The sequence below is a fragment of the Sciurus vulgaris genome (genome assembly GCF_902686455.1).
Source record: "Sciurus vulgaris genome assembly, chromosome: 13".
Lineage (NCBI taxonomy): Eukaryota > Metazoa > Chordata > Mammalia > Rodentia > Sciuridae > Sciurus > Sciurus vulgaris.
Window position 1 is genome coordinate 70,890,314 of NC_136474.1, and position 20,577 is coordinate 70,910,890.

Sequence of the window (20,577 nt, forward strand, 5' to 3'; positions counted from 1 at the left end):
GTCACAATATTGTATGATAAATCTCTTGAATTTGCTTGCAAATTCTACATCTCCCCAACCCTGACCTCAGCCCCTGGTGATTTCTTTATTTTTATCTGATGTTCTTTCAAAATTTCTTGGACACTTCTCAAACTTTGTATTTTGTTTTATGCTTTTATTTTTATTTTTTATTTTATTTGTTTATTTTATGCCACACACCATGCCAGGCAAGTGCTCAACCACTGAGCCACATCCCCAGCCCTTCTTGGATATTTCTGAAAGGCACCTCGCTTACACTTTTAATTAACTCTTTTATTTTCTTTAAATGAATTACAGAGCTGCTGGGTACGGTGGTGCATGCCCTAATCCCAGTCGACAGGGAGGCTGAGGCAGGAAGATCACAAATTCAAGGCCAACCTGGTCAACTTAACAAGACTCTATCTCAAAATAAAATAAAACAGGCTGTGGAGATAGTTCACTGATAGAACACCTCTGGATCCAACCTCCAGTACTGCAAAGAAAAACAACATATATTATGTATACTATTAGGGGGATCTGTTGGTCTAGTATCTAAAATCTATGCATGTCTATTTCTGCAATTTATTGCTTCCACTGACTCAAATTAATGGCAATGTATCTTTGTGCTTGTGTGTGCACGTGTGTGTGTGTGTGTGTGTGTGTGTGTGTGTGTGTGTGTGCATATGCACAGTATGAGCTCAATGTTCATTGTGTTTCTTTAGAAAGATCTCCTGGGTAAGTAGAGACCTGGTGACCCAGAACAACTTTAAACTAAATTTAAGCTTAAGATTCTTCAGACCACTCTGATGACATCTGGTAATTTGAAGCTTCAAAAAGTCCTGTCAGCCCCATTAGGACATAGACCTCTGGGCATCTCTACAAGTGTCTACAGCACAGCCAAAGCAGCATACAGGTGAGTATGTCACCTGATTAGGTCTGCAGAAAGAGGGCCTGACCTACGTCTCCCAAGCCTCCCTCACCATGCTTATGTTGGGGAAATAATTGGGAAATTTTCATATGAGTAGAACCAGCTACATAATTTGTGAGGGCCAAATGAAATGTGGAAGCCCTCATTTATAAACTACCAAGAATTTCAGAACGGTGCCAGCAGAGCACTAAGCAGATTAGGAAGCCCTTCTAAGTGTGAATTCCTGTGTGATGCTCTTGAAACCAGCCCTGTATATGAGGGAGGGCTTTCCTTAAGCAGGAACTACAGCCTGGTCATTTCAGCATTCCTCAGAGTATTCAATGGAGGGCTGAAGAGTAAAGCATTGTGGTGTGGGAACCTCACACTGGAGGTAAGAACTCTAACAAGGTGCAAAGGCACTCATAACTATCACAAACCATGAAATACTTATGTATATGATTGTGCACTTTATATATCATTTTACAATTATTTTATTTAAAATACATTATTACTGTATAAGTATATATAAAATGAAGCCCCTCTACTAAATTTATGGTACAAAATCATACACAGTATAATCCTATCTATGAAAAAGTGTGGAATATAGAAATGTAGAATAGTTACCATAGTCTTCTTTCTACTTGTCTAGTTTTTTCAGAATTGGAAATAAGAAGAAAAAACATGGAAGATTTTCCCACATAGCACATTGCAACCTTCTGACCATCTGGATCTGCAGAAGCCATGGGCGCCCCAAGCATCTTAGCCATCCCAGAACCAGCGCCATGTGGTACCTACTTGATCTCAGACTGTCCACATGGCTTCTTCCTGGAGAGGCTGAGCAGATCTTTGCCATATTTCTCTTCAATCGCTGCCCTGAGGATACAGAAGAGAAAGGGTCACAGGTCCTGCTCAGGGTTCTTAGTACACACACGTACTGCCCTTGAAAGCAAGCCGTCCCTCTGATGCAGATGTACGCCATTTCTGAAATGCGAATCTCCCTGTGTAAAGTGGGGAGGAATTACAAGACCACCAGAGGCTTTCATCTCCAAGCTGCTACTCTCCACCTCGCATGAGCATCACAGCCAAGTTCAGGGTAGGGGGGGCCGTGCTTTTTGTTTTAAGATATCTCACAGGGTCTCACTGGGTGGCCAAGGCTGGCCTCAAACTCCTGAGTTCAAATGATCCTCCTGTCTCAGCCTCCCAACTCGCTGGGACTACAGGCTTGAGCGTTTTGTTTTTAGTGGAGTAAGAGGTACATCCATCTAATGCTGTGCACCTCAGGCCCAGCCCTCCTCCACCTTCTTAGGAGAGCCCTTTCCGGTCCTACACAGCTCTCACTTACTGTCACTGCAAATACACAACCAAACTGGACCAAAGAGAAGGAAATTTCAGAGTATAAACTCTGTAGTTGGCCTGTCTCACAAAAAGTCTCAGTACTCAGCACTGCAGGGTCTGCCTAAAGTGCTAAGCATCCCGTTCTCCTCCTCCCCCTCCTCCCCACTGCTCTCTGTCACATCTCCACTTTTTGTCCCAGCTCCGGCACTATCCAGACCACGTATTAGGTAAAGGCAATTGAGGCTTCACCACCCTTTTTTATTTCTTCAGATTTTGCGGGGTGGGTACTGGGGATTGAACCCAGGAGCACTTTACCTTTGAGCTACAACTCTATCCTTTATAATTTTTTATTTTGAGACAGGATCTCAATTTAGTGAGACAGGATCTCACTAAATTGCTGAGGCTAGCCTCCAACTTATGATCCTTCTGCCTCAGCCTCCTGAGTCGATGGGATTACAATGTGTGTAATCACAGTGTAATCAGTGTATGTGATTACAGTGTGAGATTACAGGGTGTGCTGCCACACCAAGCCTCATCCTTCAGATTTTAAAAAATTGTCTGAGTGAGAGCCTTTCTGCACAGAACCAGCTCCAAGTCCCGGAGCTAGCACGTCAAGCTTCGGCCCGCAGGCAGCTTCAGGGACCAGGACAGGGCAGCCAGGGACATCCCCAAGCAGCTCAGCTCCCTCCGGCAGGAAGTGCCTTTCTAGGCTAGCTTCTCAGAGCAGACCACCCAGTGAAAGCCTTTCTACACAGAGCCAGCCACAAGTCCCCAAGCCAGCGGTGACCTCCGGCCCGCAAGCAGCCTCTGGGACCAGGGCAGGGCAGCCAGAGACCTCTCCAGGCGACCCTGCCCCCTCCACCACAGGCTCTTTCCACCGGGCGATCCAAGATGGCGGACTACAGGGTGACTGCATCTCCAGTTGCTCCAGAACCCAGGATTCAAGAAGGGGAGGCATTGAGAGACTCGGATTAAAATAGAGCCACGGGGTGAGTCTCCCCCACCAGGTGAAGCTCGGCCTGGGCGGCAGGCCCGGATAGGAACACCTTATCAGAGCAGGACAGGGCAGCTAGAGTCTTCCCCAGGCAGGCCTGCGCACTCTGGTGGTGGGCTCCTCCCACACGGCCAGCTTCTCAGAGCAGGCCACCCAGTGAGAGCCTTTCCACACAGAGCCAGCTCCAAGCCCTGGAACCAATAGCGGGCTAGGGTCAGCTTTCTTCGGAAGAACTGCATTATCAAGTTCCACCAAGACTTCAGGCTACTGAAGGCTGGGAGGTGATACACTGGAAATCTACAGGGACACTATAAGTCAACAGAGGAAATCTGCAGTATCTCAGAGTTCCACTGACATCTGCCCAATATGAGAAAACAAGGGAAGAAAATGTCCCAAACAAACCTAGGTACTATATCAATAAAACCCAATGACAGCACAGCAGAAGAAATGTCAGAAAGAGAGTTCAGAATGTACATAATTAAAACAATCAGGGAAGCAAACGAGGAGATGAAAGAGCAAATGCAGGCATTGAAGGAGGAGATGAAAGAGCAAATGCAGGCATTAAATGATCGCACCAATCAACAGTTAAAAGAGCCAATACGGGAAGCAAGAGATCATTTCAATAAAGACTTAGAGATACTGAAAAAAAAAAAACAAACAGAAATCCTTGAAATGAAGGAAACAATAAACCAAGTTAAAAACTCCATAGAAAGCATAACTAATAGGATAGAACACTTGGAAAACAGAACCTCAGACATTGAAGACAAAATACTTAATCTTGAAAACAAAGTTGCCCAAACAGAGAAGATGGTAAGAAATTATGAACAGAATCTACAAGAATTATGGGATATCATGAAAAGGCCAAATTCAAGAATTATTGGGATTGAGGAAGGCTTAGAGAAACAAACCAAAGGAATGAACAAACTATTCAATGAAATAATATCAGAAAATTTTCCAGATCTGAAGAATGAAATGGAAAACCAAGTACAACAGGCTTATAGGACTCCAAATATACAAAATTACAACAGACCCACACCAAGGCACATTATTATGAAAATACCTAACATACAAAATAAAGACAGAATTTTAAAGGCCACGAGAGAAAAGAATCAAATTACATTCAGGGGGAAACCAATAAGAATATCAGCAGATTTTTCAATCCAGACCCTAAAAGCTAGAAGGGCCTGGAACAACATTTACCAAGCCCTGAAAGAAAACAGATGCCAACCAAGAATCTTATACCCAGAAAAACTTACTTTCAGATTTGATGATGAAATAAGATCCTTCCATGATAAACAAAAGCTAAAGGAATTTACAAAAAGAAAGCCGGCATTACAGAACATTCTCAGCAAAATATTCCATGAGGAAGAGATGAAAAACAACGATGTAAATCAGCAACGGGAGGAACTAGCCTAAAGGAATAGCCAAATAAAGGAGAAACCGAATCATGTCAAAAAACAAAAATGAGTCAAATGACTGGGAATACAAATCATATCACAATAATAATGCTGAATGTTAATGGCCTGAATTCATCAATCAAAAGACCTAAACTGGCAGATTGGATTAAAAAGAAAAATCCAACAATATGCTGCCTGTAAGAGACTCATCTCATAGAAAGAGATACCCATAGACTAAAGGTGAAAGGATGGGAAAAAACATACCATGCACACGGACACAGCAAAAAAGCTGCAGTATCCATCCTCATTTCAGATAATGTGGACTTCAAGCCAAAAATAGTCAGAAGGGATAAAGAAGGACATTACATACTGCTTAAGGGAAGCATAAATCAGCAAGACATAACAATCTTAAATATCTATGCCCCAAACATTGGCTCATCCATGTACATCAAACAAATCCTTCTCAATTCCAGAAATCAAATAGACCACAACACAATAATACTAGGCGATTTTAACACACCTCTCACACCGCTGGACAGATCGTCCAAACAAAAATTGAATAAAGAAACCATAGATCTCAATAACACAATCAACAATTTAGACTTAACGGACATTTATAGAATATACCATCCAACAAAGAACGAATACACATGGATCCATCTCTAAAATAGACCATATTTTATGCCACAAAACTACTGTTAGCAAATACAAGAAGATAGAGATACTACCTTGTACTCCATCAGATCATAATGGATTGAAATTAGAAATAAATGACAGAATAAAAAACAGAAACTTCTCCAATTCCTGGAGATTAAATAATACACTATTATATGATGAATGGATAACAGAAGACATCAGGAGGGAAATAAAAAAATTCTTAGAAGTAAACGAGAACAAAGACACATCATATCAAAATCTCTGGGACACTATGAAAGCAGTACTTAGAGGAAGATTTATTTCATGGGGCACATTCAACAAAAGAAGTAGAAATCAACAAATAAATGACTTAACACTACAGCTCAAAGCCCTAGGAAAAGAAGAGCAGACCAACACCAAAAGTAGTAGAAGACAGGAAATAGTTAAAATCAGTGCCAAAATCAAAGAAATTGAAACAAAAGAAACAATCGGAAAAATTAACAAAATAAAGAGTTGGTTCTTTGAAAAAATAAACAAAATTGATAAACCCTTAGCCACACTAACTAAGAGAAAGAGGGAGAAAACTCAAATTACTAAAATTCAGAATGAACAAGGAAATATCACAACAGACACGAGTGAAATACAAAACATAAGTAGAAGCTATTTTGAAAATCTATACTCCAACAAAACAGAAAACCTCGAAGACATCAACAAGTTTCTAGAGACATATGAATTACCTAAACTGAACGAGGAGGACATACACAACTTAAATAAATCAATTTCAAGCAATGAAATAGAAGAGGTCATCAAAAGCCTACCTACAAAGAAAAGTCCGGGACCAGATGGGTTCTCAGCCGAGTTCTACAAAACCTTTAAAGAAGAGCTCATTCCAATACTCCTCAAAGTATTCCATGAAATAGAAGAGGAGGGAACCCTTCCAAACTCATTCTATGAAGCCAATATCACCCTGATACCTAAACCAGACAGAGACACATCGAGGAAAGAAAATTTCAGACCAATATCCTTAATGAACATTGACGCAAAAATTCTCAACAAAATTTTAGCAAATCGCACACAAAAATATATTAAAAAGATAGTGCACCACTATCAAGTGGGTTTTATCCCAGGGATGCAAGGTTGGTTCAACATCCGGAAATCAATAAATGTCATTCACCATATCAACAGACTAAAAGTTAAGAATCACATGATTGTTTCAATAGATGCAGAAAAAGCATTCGATAAAATACAGCATCCCTTCATGCTCAAAACACTAGAAAAAATTGGGGTAGTGGGAACATTCCTTAACATTGTAAAGGTCATCTACGCTAAGCCCATGGCCAATATCATTCTAAATGGTGAAAAGCTGAAAGCATTCCCCCTAAAAACTGGAACAAGGCAGGGATGCCCTCTTTCACCACTTCTATTCAACATCGTTCTTGAGACTCTGGCCAGAGCAATTAGACAAACCAAAGAAATTAAAGGGATACGAATTGGAAAAGAAGAACTCAAACTATCCCTGTTCGCTGATGACATGATTATATATTTAGAGGAACCTGGAAATTCCACCAGAAAACTCTTAGAACTCATAAGTGATTTCAGTAAAGTAGCAGGTTACAAGATCAATGCCCATAAATCCAACGCATTTTTATACATAAGTGATGAATCTTCAGAAAGAGAAATTAGGAAAACTACCCCATTCACAATAGCCTTGAAAAAAATAAAATACTTGGGAATCAATCTCACAAAAGAGGTGAAAGACCTCTACAATGAGAACTATACAACACTAAAGAAAGAAATTAAAGAACACCTTAGAAGATGGAAAGATCTTCCATGTTCTTGGATAGGAAGAATTAATATTGTCAAAATGGCCATACTACCTAAAGTGCTATACAAATTCAATGCAATTCCAATTAAAATCCCAATGACGTACCTTACAGAAATAGAGCAGGCAATTATGAAATTCATCTGGAAGAATAAGAAACCCAGAATAGCTAAAGCAATCCTTAGCAGGAAGAGTGAAACAGGGGGTATTGCAATACCAGATCTTCAACTCTACTACAAAGCAATAGTAACAAAAACGGCATGGTATTGGTACCAAAATAGAAAGGTAGATCAATGGTACAGAATAGAGGACACGGACACAAACCCAAATAAATACAATTTTCTCATACTAGACAAAGGGGCCAAAAATATGCAATGGAGAAAAGATAGCCTCTTCAACAAATGGTGCTGGGAGAATTGGAAATCCATATGCAACAGAATGAAACTAAACCCATATCTCTCACCATGCACAAAACTAAACTCAAAATGGATTAAGGACCTCGGAATCAGACCAGAGACCCTGCAGATTATAGAAGAAAAAGTAGGTCCAAATCTTCACCTTGTTGGTCTAGGACCAGACTTCCTTAACAGGACTCCCATAGCACAAGAAATAAAAGCTAGAATCAACCACTGGGATAGATTCAAACTAAAAAGCTTTCTCTCAGCAAAGGAAACTATCAGCAATGTGAAGAAAGAGCCTACAGAGTGGGAGAATATCTTTGCCAATCATACTTCAGATAGAGCACTAATCTCCAGAATCTATAAAGAACTCAAAAAACTCTACTCCAAGAATTCAAACAGTCCAGTCAACAAATGGGCTAAGGAAATGAATAGACACTTCACAGAAGAAGATCTACAAGCAATCAACAAACATATGGAAAAAATGTTCAACATCTCTAGTAATAAGAGAAATGCAAATCAAAACCACCCTAAGGTTCCATCTCACCCCAATTAGAATGGCGATTATCAAGAATACGAGCAACAACAGGTGTTGGCGAGGATGTGGGGAGAAAGGTACACTCATACACTGCTGGTGGGGCTGCAAATTAGTGCAGCCGCTATGGAAAGCAGTGTGGAGATTCCTTAGAAAACTTGGAATGGAACCACCATTTGACCCAGCTATCCCACTCCTCGGCCTATACCCAAAGGACTTAAAATCAGCATACTACAGAGATACAGCCACATCAATGTTCATTGCTGCTCAATTCACCATAGCCATATTGTGGAACCAACCTAGATGCCCTTCAGTTGATGAATGGATAAAGAAACTGTGGTATATATATACAATGGAATATTACTCTGCCATGAAGAATGATAAAAGTATGGCATTTGCAGGCAAATGGATGAAATTGGAGGATATCATGCTAAGTGAGATAAGCCAATCTCAAAAAACTAAAGGATGAATGATCTCACTGATAAGTGGATGAGGACATATAATGGGGGGTGGGAGGGGTTAGTGTTAGGGTTAGGTTTAGGGTTAGGGATAAGGAGGGTGATAAGAATGGAGGAAGGAAGGACTGTATAGAGGGAAAAGAGGGGTGGGAGGGGTGGGGGGAGGGAAAAAAGAATAACAGAATAAATCAAACAGCATTACCCTATGTAAATTTATGATTACACAAATGGTACGCCTTGACTCCATGTACAAATAAACAACATGTATCCCATTTGTTTACAATAAAAAAAAAAAAATAAAAAATAAATTCTCTGAGTCATAAATGAATACATTCTCACTGCAAAAGTTTCAAACAACGCAGAGGTACAAAGTGGAAAGTATGAAAGTCCTCTCCAGCCCTGCTTCTCTCCCTAGGGGCAGTCACGGTTGAGTTTGGAACATGTCTTTTCCAGTCTTCTGTGATACCTGTCTACACTTATGCAAGACTTCTTGTATTGAGATGATTCTATTATTTGTTCTGGTTTTCACTGGTAATACATTATATCGAATTTTCCCTATCAGATGCACCATAATATAGAGCATAATGTGAAGTTTTCTATAGCAAATACACTGTCACCTGATTTGTTGCTACTTTTTCATTATGACCAAAAAGTAAAAATAAAAATTATAAGATTTCATCTAACTTCAATTAGAATGGCTATTATCAAGAACACAAACAATAATAGGTATTGGCGTGGATGTGGGGAAAAAGGCACACTTTTACATTGCTGGTGGAGTTGCAACTGATGCAGCCACTTGAAAGCAGTGCAGAGAATCCTCAGAAAACTTGGCATGGGCCCACCTTTTCACCCAGCTATCCCACTCCTCAGTTTATACCCAAAGGACTTAAAATCAGCATACTACAGTGATGCAGGCACATCAATGTTTATAGCAGCTCAATTCACAATAGCTAGATTATGGAATCAACTTAGATACCCTTCAACAGATGAATGGATAAAGAAACTGTTGCAGGTATACACAATGGAATATTACTCAGCCAAAAAAGAAGAATAAAATTATGGCATTTGCAGGTAAATGGATGAAATTGGAGAATATCATGCTAAGTGAAATAAGTCAATCCCAAAAAACCAAAGGCTGAATGTTTTCCCTGATAAGTGGATGATGATACATAATGGGGGTAAAGGGGTGGCAGGTAAGAGAAGAATGGAGGAACTTCGAATTACATAGAGGAAAATGAGAGGGGAAAGGGGGCAGGGGTATGAATGATGGTGGACTGAGACAGACATTATCACCCTATGAACATGTATGATTACATGAATGGTATGAACCTACATCGTGTACAACCATAGAAGCAATTAATCAAAATACAATCTGTAAAAATAAAAAATAAAAATAAATTAATGGATATATACGTGTATGTACACACACACACACACACACACCTATGGGTATGCTGAAAGTGTTTGTTTGTTTGGCTTCCAAAGAAGCCTTGTCAATTTATACCTGCCCCAGAAGTGTCTGAGAGCTCCTGCTCTCAGACGCCCTCACCCACATTGGACATCAACCTTTTTTTTTTTAATTGTTATCACTCTGTGGAGGACAGTTTCAAAAATTGGATCTCTAATTTTAATTTACATTTCCCTTATTTCTAGTATGAGTGAACATCTTTTTATGTGCTTACTGGGCATTTGTTATTTGTTCTATAAGTTAGCCAATTTTTTAACTGAGTGTTTTGACTATGTATATCATATGTATACATATATATCTTCATGTACTATCAATATAATACTTTTTCTCATGTATGTTACAAAGTTTTTCCTATTCTATTTTCTTTTTTAATTAACTTTATTTTATTAAAATGATACATACTCATTATTTCTTTAAAAAATAAACAGAAATGACGAAAGACTATCCAAAATTCCACCAATCAAAAGTAATTAGTGTTAACATTAGGTGATGATCGCAATGGACATTTCTTTATGGGGGTATGCAGATAAAATGAATGGACAGATATATACAAAAAAAATTTTAAAGAATGAGACTATACTCTAAACTTTAAAAAAAAAAAACTTTCGTTATAGATGGACATAAAACCTTTATTTATTTTTATGTGGTGCTGAGGATCAAACCCAGTGCCCCACACATATGAGGCAAGAACTCTACCACTGAGCCACAACCCCAGCCCCTAAACTCTGAACTTTTAAAATCTAGAGTCAATCTGAATTTATTTGAATTTTACAGAAGAAAAGGAAACTGAAGAGAAGCTGAAGGAATCTCTGAATTTAAATAATTGTTTCTTTGCCATAAGGGGAAAAATGGTTTCTAAAAGGTCTTTCTCAGATTAAAAGAGAAAGTTAGCTGGGCATAGTGGTGCGTGTCTGTTAACACCAGCTACTTGGGAGGCTAAGGCAGAAGGATTGTAAATTCAAGGCCAGCCCGGGCAACTTAGTGAGACCCTGTCTCAAAATAAGGCTGGGATGTAACGCAATTGTAAAGCACCCGGGGTGAAAATAATCAGGAAGATCAAGGTGTTAAAATATTTCTTCTTTCCTTCTTTCCTCCTTTCGGCCAAGTGCATTGGCTTGGCTGTGGGTCATTTGTCATCATGCTACTGATACGGTGGACAGCTCTGTCCATTTGCTCTGAGACTGCAAATGAAGGCTGCTCTGTGTCCTTCTGATTTTACATGTGCTCAGTTTGAGCATAACCTGGTTTCTTGTCGGGCCTCTACTCTTGGACGTGGTTTCTAAAGTTTTTGCCAGCACCTGATAATTTAAAATGAAGCACACTTCAAACTGACTCTAGTTACAAGGAAAGATGCAATTGATCTTCTGCCTTTTGGAATCCTTTTTTGCTATATCTATGTAGTATCTGAATGATGACATTCTACAAAGAACATTAAATATGTTTACATGTAAAAAGATGTTAAAGTCCTTTTCATTTTTTAAAAAAATATATAACATACATGTATTTTATCTTTTCACAATTATTTATGTATTTATTTATTTATTTTTGTACTGGAGATTGAACTCAGGGGTGCTTTACCACTGAGCTATAGCCTCAGCCCTTATTTTTTATTTTTATTTATTTATTTTTTTTGCAGTACTGGGGATCGAACTCAGGGCCTTGTGATTGCGAGGCAAGCACTCTACCAGCTGAGCTATCTCCCCAGTCTGCCTTATTTTTTATTTTGAGACAGGGTCTTACTAAATCACATAGTGCCTTCAACATTGCTGAGGCTGGTTCTGGACTTGTGATCCTCCTGCCTCAACCTCCTGAGCTGCTGGGATTACAGATATAAACTACCGCACCCAGCTTCATTCATACATCTTTTCTCTCAAGCTAGATCCTAAGAAGTTTGGGACAGAGATACCATTTACTTCCTGGGTATCATTTCAAAACATATAGCAGAGGGTCTTCAGAACTGCTAAGCACCATCAAAACCAGCCTGTGGTTGCTTGCTTGTGTGGAAACACTCCGGCTCACTATCTTTGGCGAGGACAGAGCGATGTACCTTTCTTTTAGAAACTCTTCGAACTCCTTGCAGTTCTTGCGGCCATTGTTTAGGTGCTGGATGATGCTGTCGTAGCCCACGGTGCTGAGGATGTCCGTGCTCTGGTGGGAAAGAACACGATGGCGTCAGACCAGGAACAGCACAGATGGCAGCCCTGAGGCCTGGAGAGGGGAAGGGGCAGATGGGGTGGGAAGCTAGCAATGGGACCTTCCTGAATTGCTTTGCCTTCAAGACATGTGACCCAAAGAATGACTAGAAGCTGCAGAAGTGTTTTTCAAATGATGAAATTGAAAGGTCACAAAACAGGAAGAAAGTGACAGAGGACTGAGGCACATGAATGAGGGAGGAGGCTGGCTGGAGGCTTTCTCTGGTCCTCTGCTCCTGCCCCGGGGTCAGGCCAGGTGCCTACTCCAGCCTCCCAGGGTGTACATCTTCACACTCCTGCTGCGGATCCATTCCAACCAGGAGCTGTGCGGTTTTCGGTTTGCCTTCAACTTGCCACTAAGCTTGTCCCGGACAACTCTTCCCATAGCCTGTTAGCCCTACAGAGAGTCCGGGGATCTGCAAAAGGCAAGCAGCTCTGAGCCAGGAGCCAAGAACTAGGCCTCGGAGTGGCAGAAACTGGCCATCTGCCCACTGGAAAGGGTGGAGGGGAAGTCTGGTGGCCAGTGTGCTCCATGTCATCACGGGCCTCAATCTGGAGAAAAGGATTGTTTACTTTCTTTTTTTTTTTTGAGGGGGGTTCCCGGGGATTGAACTCAGGGGCCCTCGACCACTGAGCCACATCCCCAGCCCCATTTTGTATTTTAGTTAGAGACAGGGTCTCACTGAGTTGCTTAGCGCCTCTCCATGGCTGAGGCTGGCTTTGAACTTGGATCCTCCTGCCTTAGCCTCCCAAGTAGCTGGAATTACAGGTGGTGCCACCACACCTGGGTTGTTTACATTTCTTAAGTTAGCAGTTTGTCCATGTTTTATTCTACTGTGTTCTCCAAGGATGGAGGAAGTTGGCTGGCTAAGTCAACCAAACCAGTAACTCCAGGTGGACAACATTTTAAAAAATCAAGGTTCTGGCCAGGCACAGTGGCACACACCTGTAATCCCAGCAACTCGGGAGGCTGAGGCAGGAGGATCCTGAGCTCAAAGCCAGCCTCAGCAGTTTAGCGAGGCCCTAAGCAACTCAGTGAGCCCTGTCTCTAAATAAAATATAAAAAAGGGCTGGGGATGTGGATTAGTGATTGAGTGCTTCTGGGTTCAATCCCCCGTAAAAAAATAAAATAAAATAAAAAATCAAGGTTTCCTTAGTTACCCACATGGATAAATCAGGGACTTGTAAACAGCGTCAAAGTGTCCCCTCTGAGGCTGGTTCCCTAGTTTCTACCCCTGTTGCCGCCCGCAGCAACAATCCCGCAGGAAGGAATCAGAGGTGGACTGGGAATGAACTACTTCTATTATCTTTCTCTTGTGAGCTGCTTTCTTGCTTTCTTGCTTTTTTGCTAGTTTATAGAGGAAGAGAGGCTTGCTTAGAGGAAGAGAGGCTCACTTGCTTTTACTACGCTTTCAGAGAGGCTATGCTTATCAGAGAGGCTATGCTTTCAGAGGAGCTATTTCTTAGAGGTCTGCTGCTTCTTCTTAGAGGTGCGTCCTGCATCCTGCGTCCTAGAGGCGTGTGCTAGAGGTGCGTGCTATCAGTGGTGCTTCTTAGTGGTGCATCCCACGTCCTGCGTCCTTCATTCTGCAATCTAGAGGTGTGTGCTTAATCCTCCATCCTGCGATCTGCGATTCCCGCCCAGGTGAAGAGAATGTCTCATATACCCTAAGGCAGCCAATCAGCTTAGGATTAGCACGATTGGAGCACGCGCCACGGTACCAATCAAGAAAGAATGAGGAACATCTGTTGACCACTAGCGCAGAGGCGACATTAACCAATCAGGCAAAAGGCCATAAGAGATCACGCCGTGTTAACACTAATTATGCGCCCCTCTTGGCCCAACGCCAGCCGCTATCTTAGGGCTACTTAAACATGTCTCTACATACCCCAATGCATGCAATAGGCTGCCTGATTGGGACTCTGAGTCCCCATACCCTAGGTTGTTTAGATCTCCTCTTGGAATGTCCTGAGAGCTCTGAACTCACCCACCCCAGTCCAGCCACGGTGGACCAGCCTAGGAGGACCTGACCTTCCCAGCCCCAGTCCTGGATCGAGAGAAGCAGAACATCTTCTCTTCCATTTGCTGCCACTCATGGTGGACTGACTAAGCAGACAGTGATCCCGAGACACCTAGTATGACTAAGACCTGAGGCTGATTTCAACATGGCAACTGGGAATTTAAGAGGCCATATCTCACGTCACATTGTTAGATGGATTTATATAACCATCATAAATTTTACAAGTGGGCATATGAATAAATCCGAGTTAGAAACATGTTGAGTTCTATGCTTTGTGACTATTGTTCAAGCATGGATTCAGATTTTGGGAAGTCCAAAGAAAGCTCTTTCACTGAAGCCTCATCTTCCACCTGCCACCTCCATGCAGACCCCTGTTTTAGCCTGGTTGGCGCCTTCCATGCCCAGTAGGGCGGCATTTACAATATCCTTTCTCAATCCAAATCTGGGCCCTCAAACCCCATTTCCTTGAAATCTTCTCTGAGTAGCCCCAACTCCCTCCTCTGGGTCCTCAGGGGACCCAGCATCTGATTTTGATGTTAGGAATCACCCTTTCTGTCCCAAGTCTATTTCAAGTCCCTAGGGTTTGTTCAAGTCTTGAGACACACCTGCACCCCTCCCTCTGAAAATCTATCTTCATGCAATGCACCCACAGGCCCACAGTGAAAATCTGTAGAATAAAATGCCTCCTCCTAGTCAGATATTTCAGAAGGAAATAATGCATGCAAAGACTCCTGAGTGGAATGAATCAGTGGGTGCAGAGGGTCAATGTCAAAGATGGTTTGTAGACAGAATTCTTTGTTCCTCCCAGAGGAACTTCTCCATCTCATGACGTGCATTTGCAAAGGTGGTTTCCCTCTTCTTAATTAAGGGTGCAGATACTGAGAGGGGCAGGAAGAGTAGAGCTAGACCTGTTTCCAGGAAACACAAACCAAAACACCAGACTTCTCAGCTGTCAATTGTAAAAATAATACAGCACTATCTCATCCAGAGGAGTGACTGGGTTATGGAGGCAAGGAGGAAAGGAAACCCCTAGAAAAAGATAAAAAAATATTCAAGGCTGAGCTCAAAGTGGTGGAGGATTTGGCCTGGAAACTTCTACCTCTGCTACTCAGAGAACATCATAGTAAGTTGACTGGCAGAAATCAGTCAGGAAGGGTCAAGCAGGAAAGGGATGCATACACAGTCCCTGATGCACTAAGAGTAGGAGCACCAAGAGAGACCACAGATCCACCATCAGAAACAGTGCCAGGGCTAGGAATCTAGCTCAGTGGCAGAGCATTTGCCTAGCATGTGTGAGGCACTGGGTTCAATCCCCAGCACACACATACACACAAACGTATTGCCAAATTCATGATACCAACATCCTCAGCTTAGTAAAGAGATCTTGATAAACCATATCTCTGACTTCTCTCTCCAAGCTTTCCCCCCACTGGTTTTGTCCCTTCCCTTCTAAATGAATAGTGTGAATTTTACCCCAGGACCTTGGCACATGCTTTCTCCCCTTAAATTAGGCATCTCCTCCTCCTTCACTTAAATCCTACTTCTTTTTCAGGGCCCAGCCAAATTCCATTTCTTCTCTGAAATCATCCTCAAACAATTTCCCCGCTCAATCTCTCTCCCTCTTCTAAATGCCTAAAGTGTTTATGCCTATTTTTCTCATTTGGCTCTTAGCATATCCTATCTAAAAAGTTATCATCTTTTTTAAAAATAATTAATTCCTTAAAGAGTATCTGGGTTATCCGAACTTCATCATCCACAGTAGTTTTCACATTAATGATGCTTGAAATGTTGGTTAATTTTATACCACGTACTGAAAAGTTTATCAAGCCAGCTTGAGCTAGAGTAATCCTAATTAGGGAGGCTGCCATTCAATTACCGGGTCGGTAAAAGACTTGTACATAAAATAAACATGTATGCAGAAGAACAGTTAGTGACTAAGTGGATACGACTACACAGAGGGAGTGTGTAATGAATGAGGTAGAGTAAGACCACAGACTAGGGAAGCCAGGCACGGCGGGCAAGCCGGCGATCCCAGCTACCTGAGGCAGAAGGATCGAAAGTTCAAGGGCAGCCTGGGCAACACAGTGACAACCCGTCTTAAAATAAAAAAATAAAAAGGCTGGGGATGTAGCTCAGTGGTAAGAGAGGCCCTGAGTTCAACTACTGGTGCCAAAAAAAAAAAAAAAAAATTTAGAGTCATCAGGGAAAAAATAAAATTTAAACTGAGCTTTTTAAATGACTAAGAGTGATATGAGAAATTAAAAAATATTTCAAACCAACTGGCAATGAAAATAACATCAAAATTTGTGAGATACAACACAACAGGAAATTTATAGCTCCAAATGCTCATATTAGAAAAGAAAAATGGTTTTAAAATTAATGATCTAAACTTTAAGTATGTAGGAAAAGAAGAGCAAATTAATCTTGCAGTAAATAGAAGGAAATAAAAATAGTGGACTATGATGAGATAGAAATGGACAAAAATATAAAGAAAAGTAACTTAGTTCCTTGAAAAGTTTAATAAAATCAGTAAATTAGGTTGATCAACAAACAAAGAAAAGTCAGCTTCTGTGGTGCATGCCTGTAATTCCAGAGACTCAGGAGGCTGAGGTATGAGGACTGCAAGTTCAAGCCCAGCCTGGGAAGTTTAGCCCAGTCTTGAAATAAAAGTGGCTGAGATGGTAGCTCACTGGTAGACCAGCCCTGGGTTCAACCCCCAGTAGCAAAAAAAAAAAAAAAAACAAAAAACGGAAAAGAGAGGGAAAGGGCAAAAGATCAATATCAGAATGAAAGAGGGAATATCAATACTGATTCCAATTATAGTATAGACAGACTATACAGATGTTAAAAGAATGAAGGGTACATAGCTGATGGAGTTGCAAATTGGTGCAGCCACTCTGGAAAGCAGTGGGGAGATTCCTCAGAAAACTTGGAATGGACCCAGCATTGGACCCAGCTATCCCACTCCTCGGTTTATACCCAAAGGACTTAAAATCAGCATACTACAGTGATGCAGTCACATCAATGATCATAGCTGCTCAATTCACAAGAGCTAGATTGTATAACCAACCTAGATGCCCTCCAATTGACGAATGGATAAAGAAACTGTGGCATATATACACAATGGAATATTACGCAGCCATAAAGAAGAATAAAATTATGGCATTTGCTGGTAAATGGATGAAGCTGGAAAATATCATGCTAAGTAAAATAGGCCAAACCCAAAAAACCAAAGGCCAAATGTTTTCTCTGATAAGTCATGATGACAAATAATGATATAGGGGGAATAGAAGAATGAAGGAACTTTGGATGGTGTAGAGGAAAATGAAGTGGGAGTGGGTGGGGGACGGAAAGATAGTAGAATGAAACAGACAGTATTACCCTACGTATATTTATGATTACATGAATGGTGTGAATCTACATTATGTACAACCACAGAAATGAAAAGTTGTACCCCATTTGTGTACAATGAATCAAAATGTGTCTGTAAAAATAAAAAATATTTTAATTAAAAAAAAGAATGAAGGGCTATTATGAACTCTGATGAAATGTCTGAAAAATAAATTATTAAAACTGACATAAGAAACAGATATCTGAAGAGCCCCAACCTCTTTAAAGAAACTGAATATATACCTTAAAGCTTTTCTCACAATGAAAGATCAGATGAATTCACTATGGAATTCTGTCAATTATTTAAGGGGGGAAATTATACCAATCTCACCCAAACTCTTTCAGAAGATAGAAAAAGAGGAAATACTTCTCATCTTATTTTATGAATCTAGCATAGCCCCGTTACCAAAAAAAGACAGGGACATTACAAGAAAAGTGTATTCCAGGAAAACTTTCTCACAAGAACAGATGTAAAAACCTCTACTGAACTACTGTTATATCATCTCCAGGAATAAATAAAAGTTAAATACATCATGACCCAAGTTATCTATCTCAATAATACAAGGTTAGTTTAATATTTGAAAATCAATCAATAGAATTCACTACATTAACAGAAAAAAAAGAAGACAAGTCATATAATTATCTCAATAGCTGCAGAGTAAGATTTGAAAAATTTCAGGACCATTTCACAATAGGAACTCAGCAAAATAGTAATGAATGATCATATCCTCAATGTGACAAAAAGAATCTCAAAGAGCTTACATTTAGCAGCCTATTTAATGGAGTAAGATTGAACACAACCATCCTAAGATCAGAAAGAAGGTAAAGCCAGGTGCGGCGGTGCATACCTGTAATCCCAGCAACTGGGGAGGCTGAGGCAGGAGGATCGTGAGTTCGAAGCCAGTCTCAGCAACTTAGCAAGGCCCTAAGAAACTTACCAAGACCCTTTTTGTATATAAAATATGAAATGGGCTGGGGATGTGGCTCAGTGGTTAAGTACCTCTGGGTTGAATCCCCAGTTCCAAAAGAAAGAGAGAGAGAGAGAGAGAGAGAGAGAAAGAAACAAGGAAGGGATTCCTGATCTATTTTATTCAACACTGCATATCCTGTTAATGCAATAAGGCAAGCAAAAAAATAAAGAGAAAAAAAAAAAGCAAAACTGCCCTAATTTGCACACAGCATGATTATACATATAGAAAATTGTGAAGAGTTTACCAAAAAATGTCCAATATTAAATAAACTTAAGGTTACAGGACACAAGGAAAATACACAAAAACCAACTCCATTTCTACATAAGAGTAGCAAAGAAAGGAAAAGGCAGGAAAACTTTTAAACACCATTGATGATGGCAGATTCTGGAATACTTGAGAATTTGTTAAAAATTGTCTCACTGGAAATTACAAAAAAAATTGCTGAACGAAATGGAAGAAGACCTAAATAAAAGTGGACATAAATAGAGTGAAGATAGTTATCATATCAATTTTCCCCAAACTGATGTATAGATTCAACACAATTACATCAAAATCCCAAAAATCTCTCCTGTAGATATTCGCAACTTGGGCCTAAAATCTGTGAAGAATTGCAAAGGGTTAGCAAAGAATTGCAAAGGTGATAGGCCAAAAAAAAATTGTTTTTAAAGAATGAAGTTGGAAAACTTACACCAACTGACTTCAAAACTTTCCACGAAGCTATAGTCATCGAAACAATCTGGTACTAAACTGAAGCTGAACAAACAGACCAATGGAACAGAAGAGAATCCAGAAATAGACTCATTTGTTTATGGTCAGCTGATTTGCAACAAAGGTGTCAAGGTCAAGGCAGAAATGGTGGTCTTGTGGAACAAGTGGTCCTGGAACAACTGCATAAGCCTGTTGGGAAAAAGAGCCCTCACTCATTCCTCACACCATACACAAAATTAACCTGAGCCTATCACGGTGGTGCACGCCTGTAATCCCAGCAGCTCCGGAGACTGAGGCAGGAGGATCAAGAGTTCAAAGCCAGCCTCAGCAACTTAGTGAGGGACTAAAGCAACTCAGCGAGACCCTGTCTCTAAGTAAAATATTTTCAAAAAGGTTTGGGAATGTGGCTCACTGGTTAAGCACCAATGGGTTCAATCCCTGGTACAAAAAAAAAAAAAAAAAAAAAAAAAATTAACTGGAGCCAGGCACAGTGGTGCACACCTGTGATCCCAGCTACTCAGGACAATGAGCCAGGAGAATCACAAGGTTGGGACCAGACTGGGCAACCTGGTGAGACTATCTCAAAATAAAGTATAAAAGGGGATATAACTCAGTTGGTAGAGTGCCCCTAAGGTTCAATACCTAGTATTGAAAAAATAATTAATTAATTTGAAATGAATCATGGATTCAAATGTAAAGCTAAAATATAGTTTTTAAAAGAAAATGTCTTTGAAAACTTAAGATCATCCAAAAAGAACCAAGAGTATATTAGGGGACTTAACCAATCCTCAGGAAAAGATTTTTTAGAGAAGAAACAAAAAACATGAACTACAAAAAAAATCTCTGAAAATTGAATTTTATCAAAATTTAAACACCTCTGCTCATCAAAACAAATCGTCAAGAAAATTAAATGGCAAGCCATAGGCAGGAAGAAAATATTTGTAAAACCTATCTGTCAAAGGACTTGTAACCAGAATATATAAACAATTCCAACAAATTGACAATAAAAATGCAAGGAACCCCCCCCAAATTCAGCATAATACTTAAACTTCACAGAAAGATATTTCATAAAAAATATCCCTTTTGGCCAAAAAGCTCATGAAAAATTCCTCAACATTATAGTTATCAGGGAAATTCAAATGGAAGTCATAGTGAGATCCAGCTTGATGCTCTCAAGCCCAGCTAAAATTAACAAGTTGACATTGAATATAATCAAGGATGCTGAACAACCAAATCGTTCCTGCATTGCTTATAGAAGTATAAAATGGTACAATCATTTTGAAAAAAGTTTGGCTATATCTCAAAAAGCTAATGTGCACGTACCCTATAATCCAAAGCTTCACTCCTA

The 20,577-nt window shown here is 40.3% G+C and overlaps 1 protein-coding gene across 1 annotated transcript in view; it reads right to left on the reverse strand.

Annotated features, from left to right (window-relative positions):
* The window catches only part of PSTPIP2 (proline-serine-threonine phosphatase interacting protein 2), an 86,486-nt gene that overhangs the window by 42,414 nt on the left and 23,495 nt on the right, over nt 1-20,577 (reverse strand). The window contains exons 2-3 of the mRNA XM_079108411.1: nt 11,995-12,095; nt 1,700-1,777 (exon numbers count right to left, since the gene is read on the reverse strand). Coding sequence (XP_078964537.1) covers nt 1,700-1,777; nt 11,995-12,095 — 179 coding nt within the window. The remainder of the gene's footprint in view (nt 1-1,699; nt 1,778-11,994; nt 12,096-20,577) is intronic.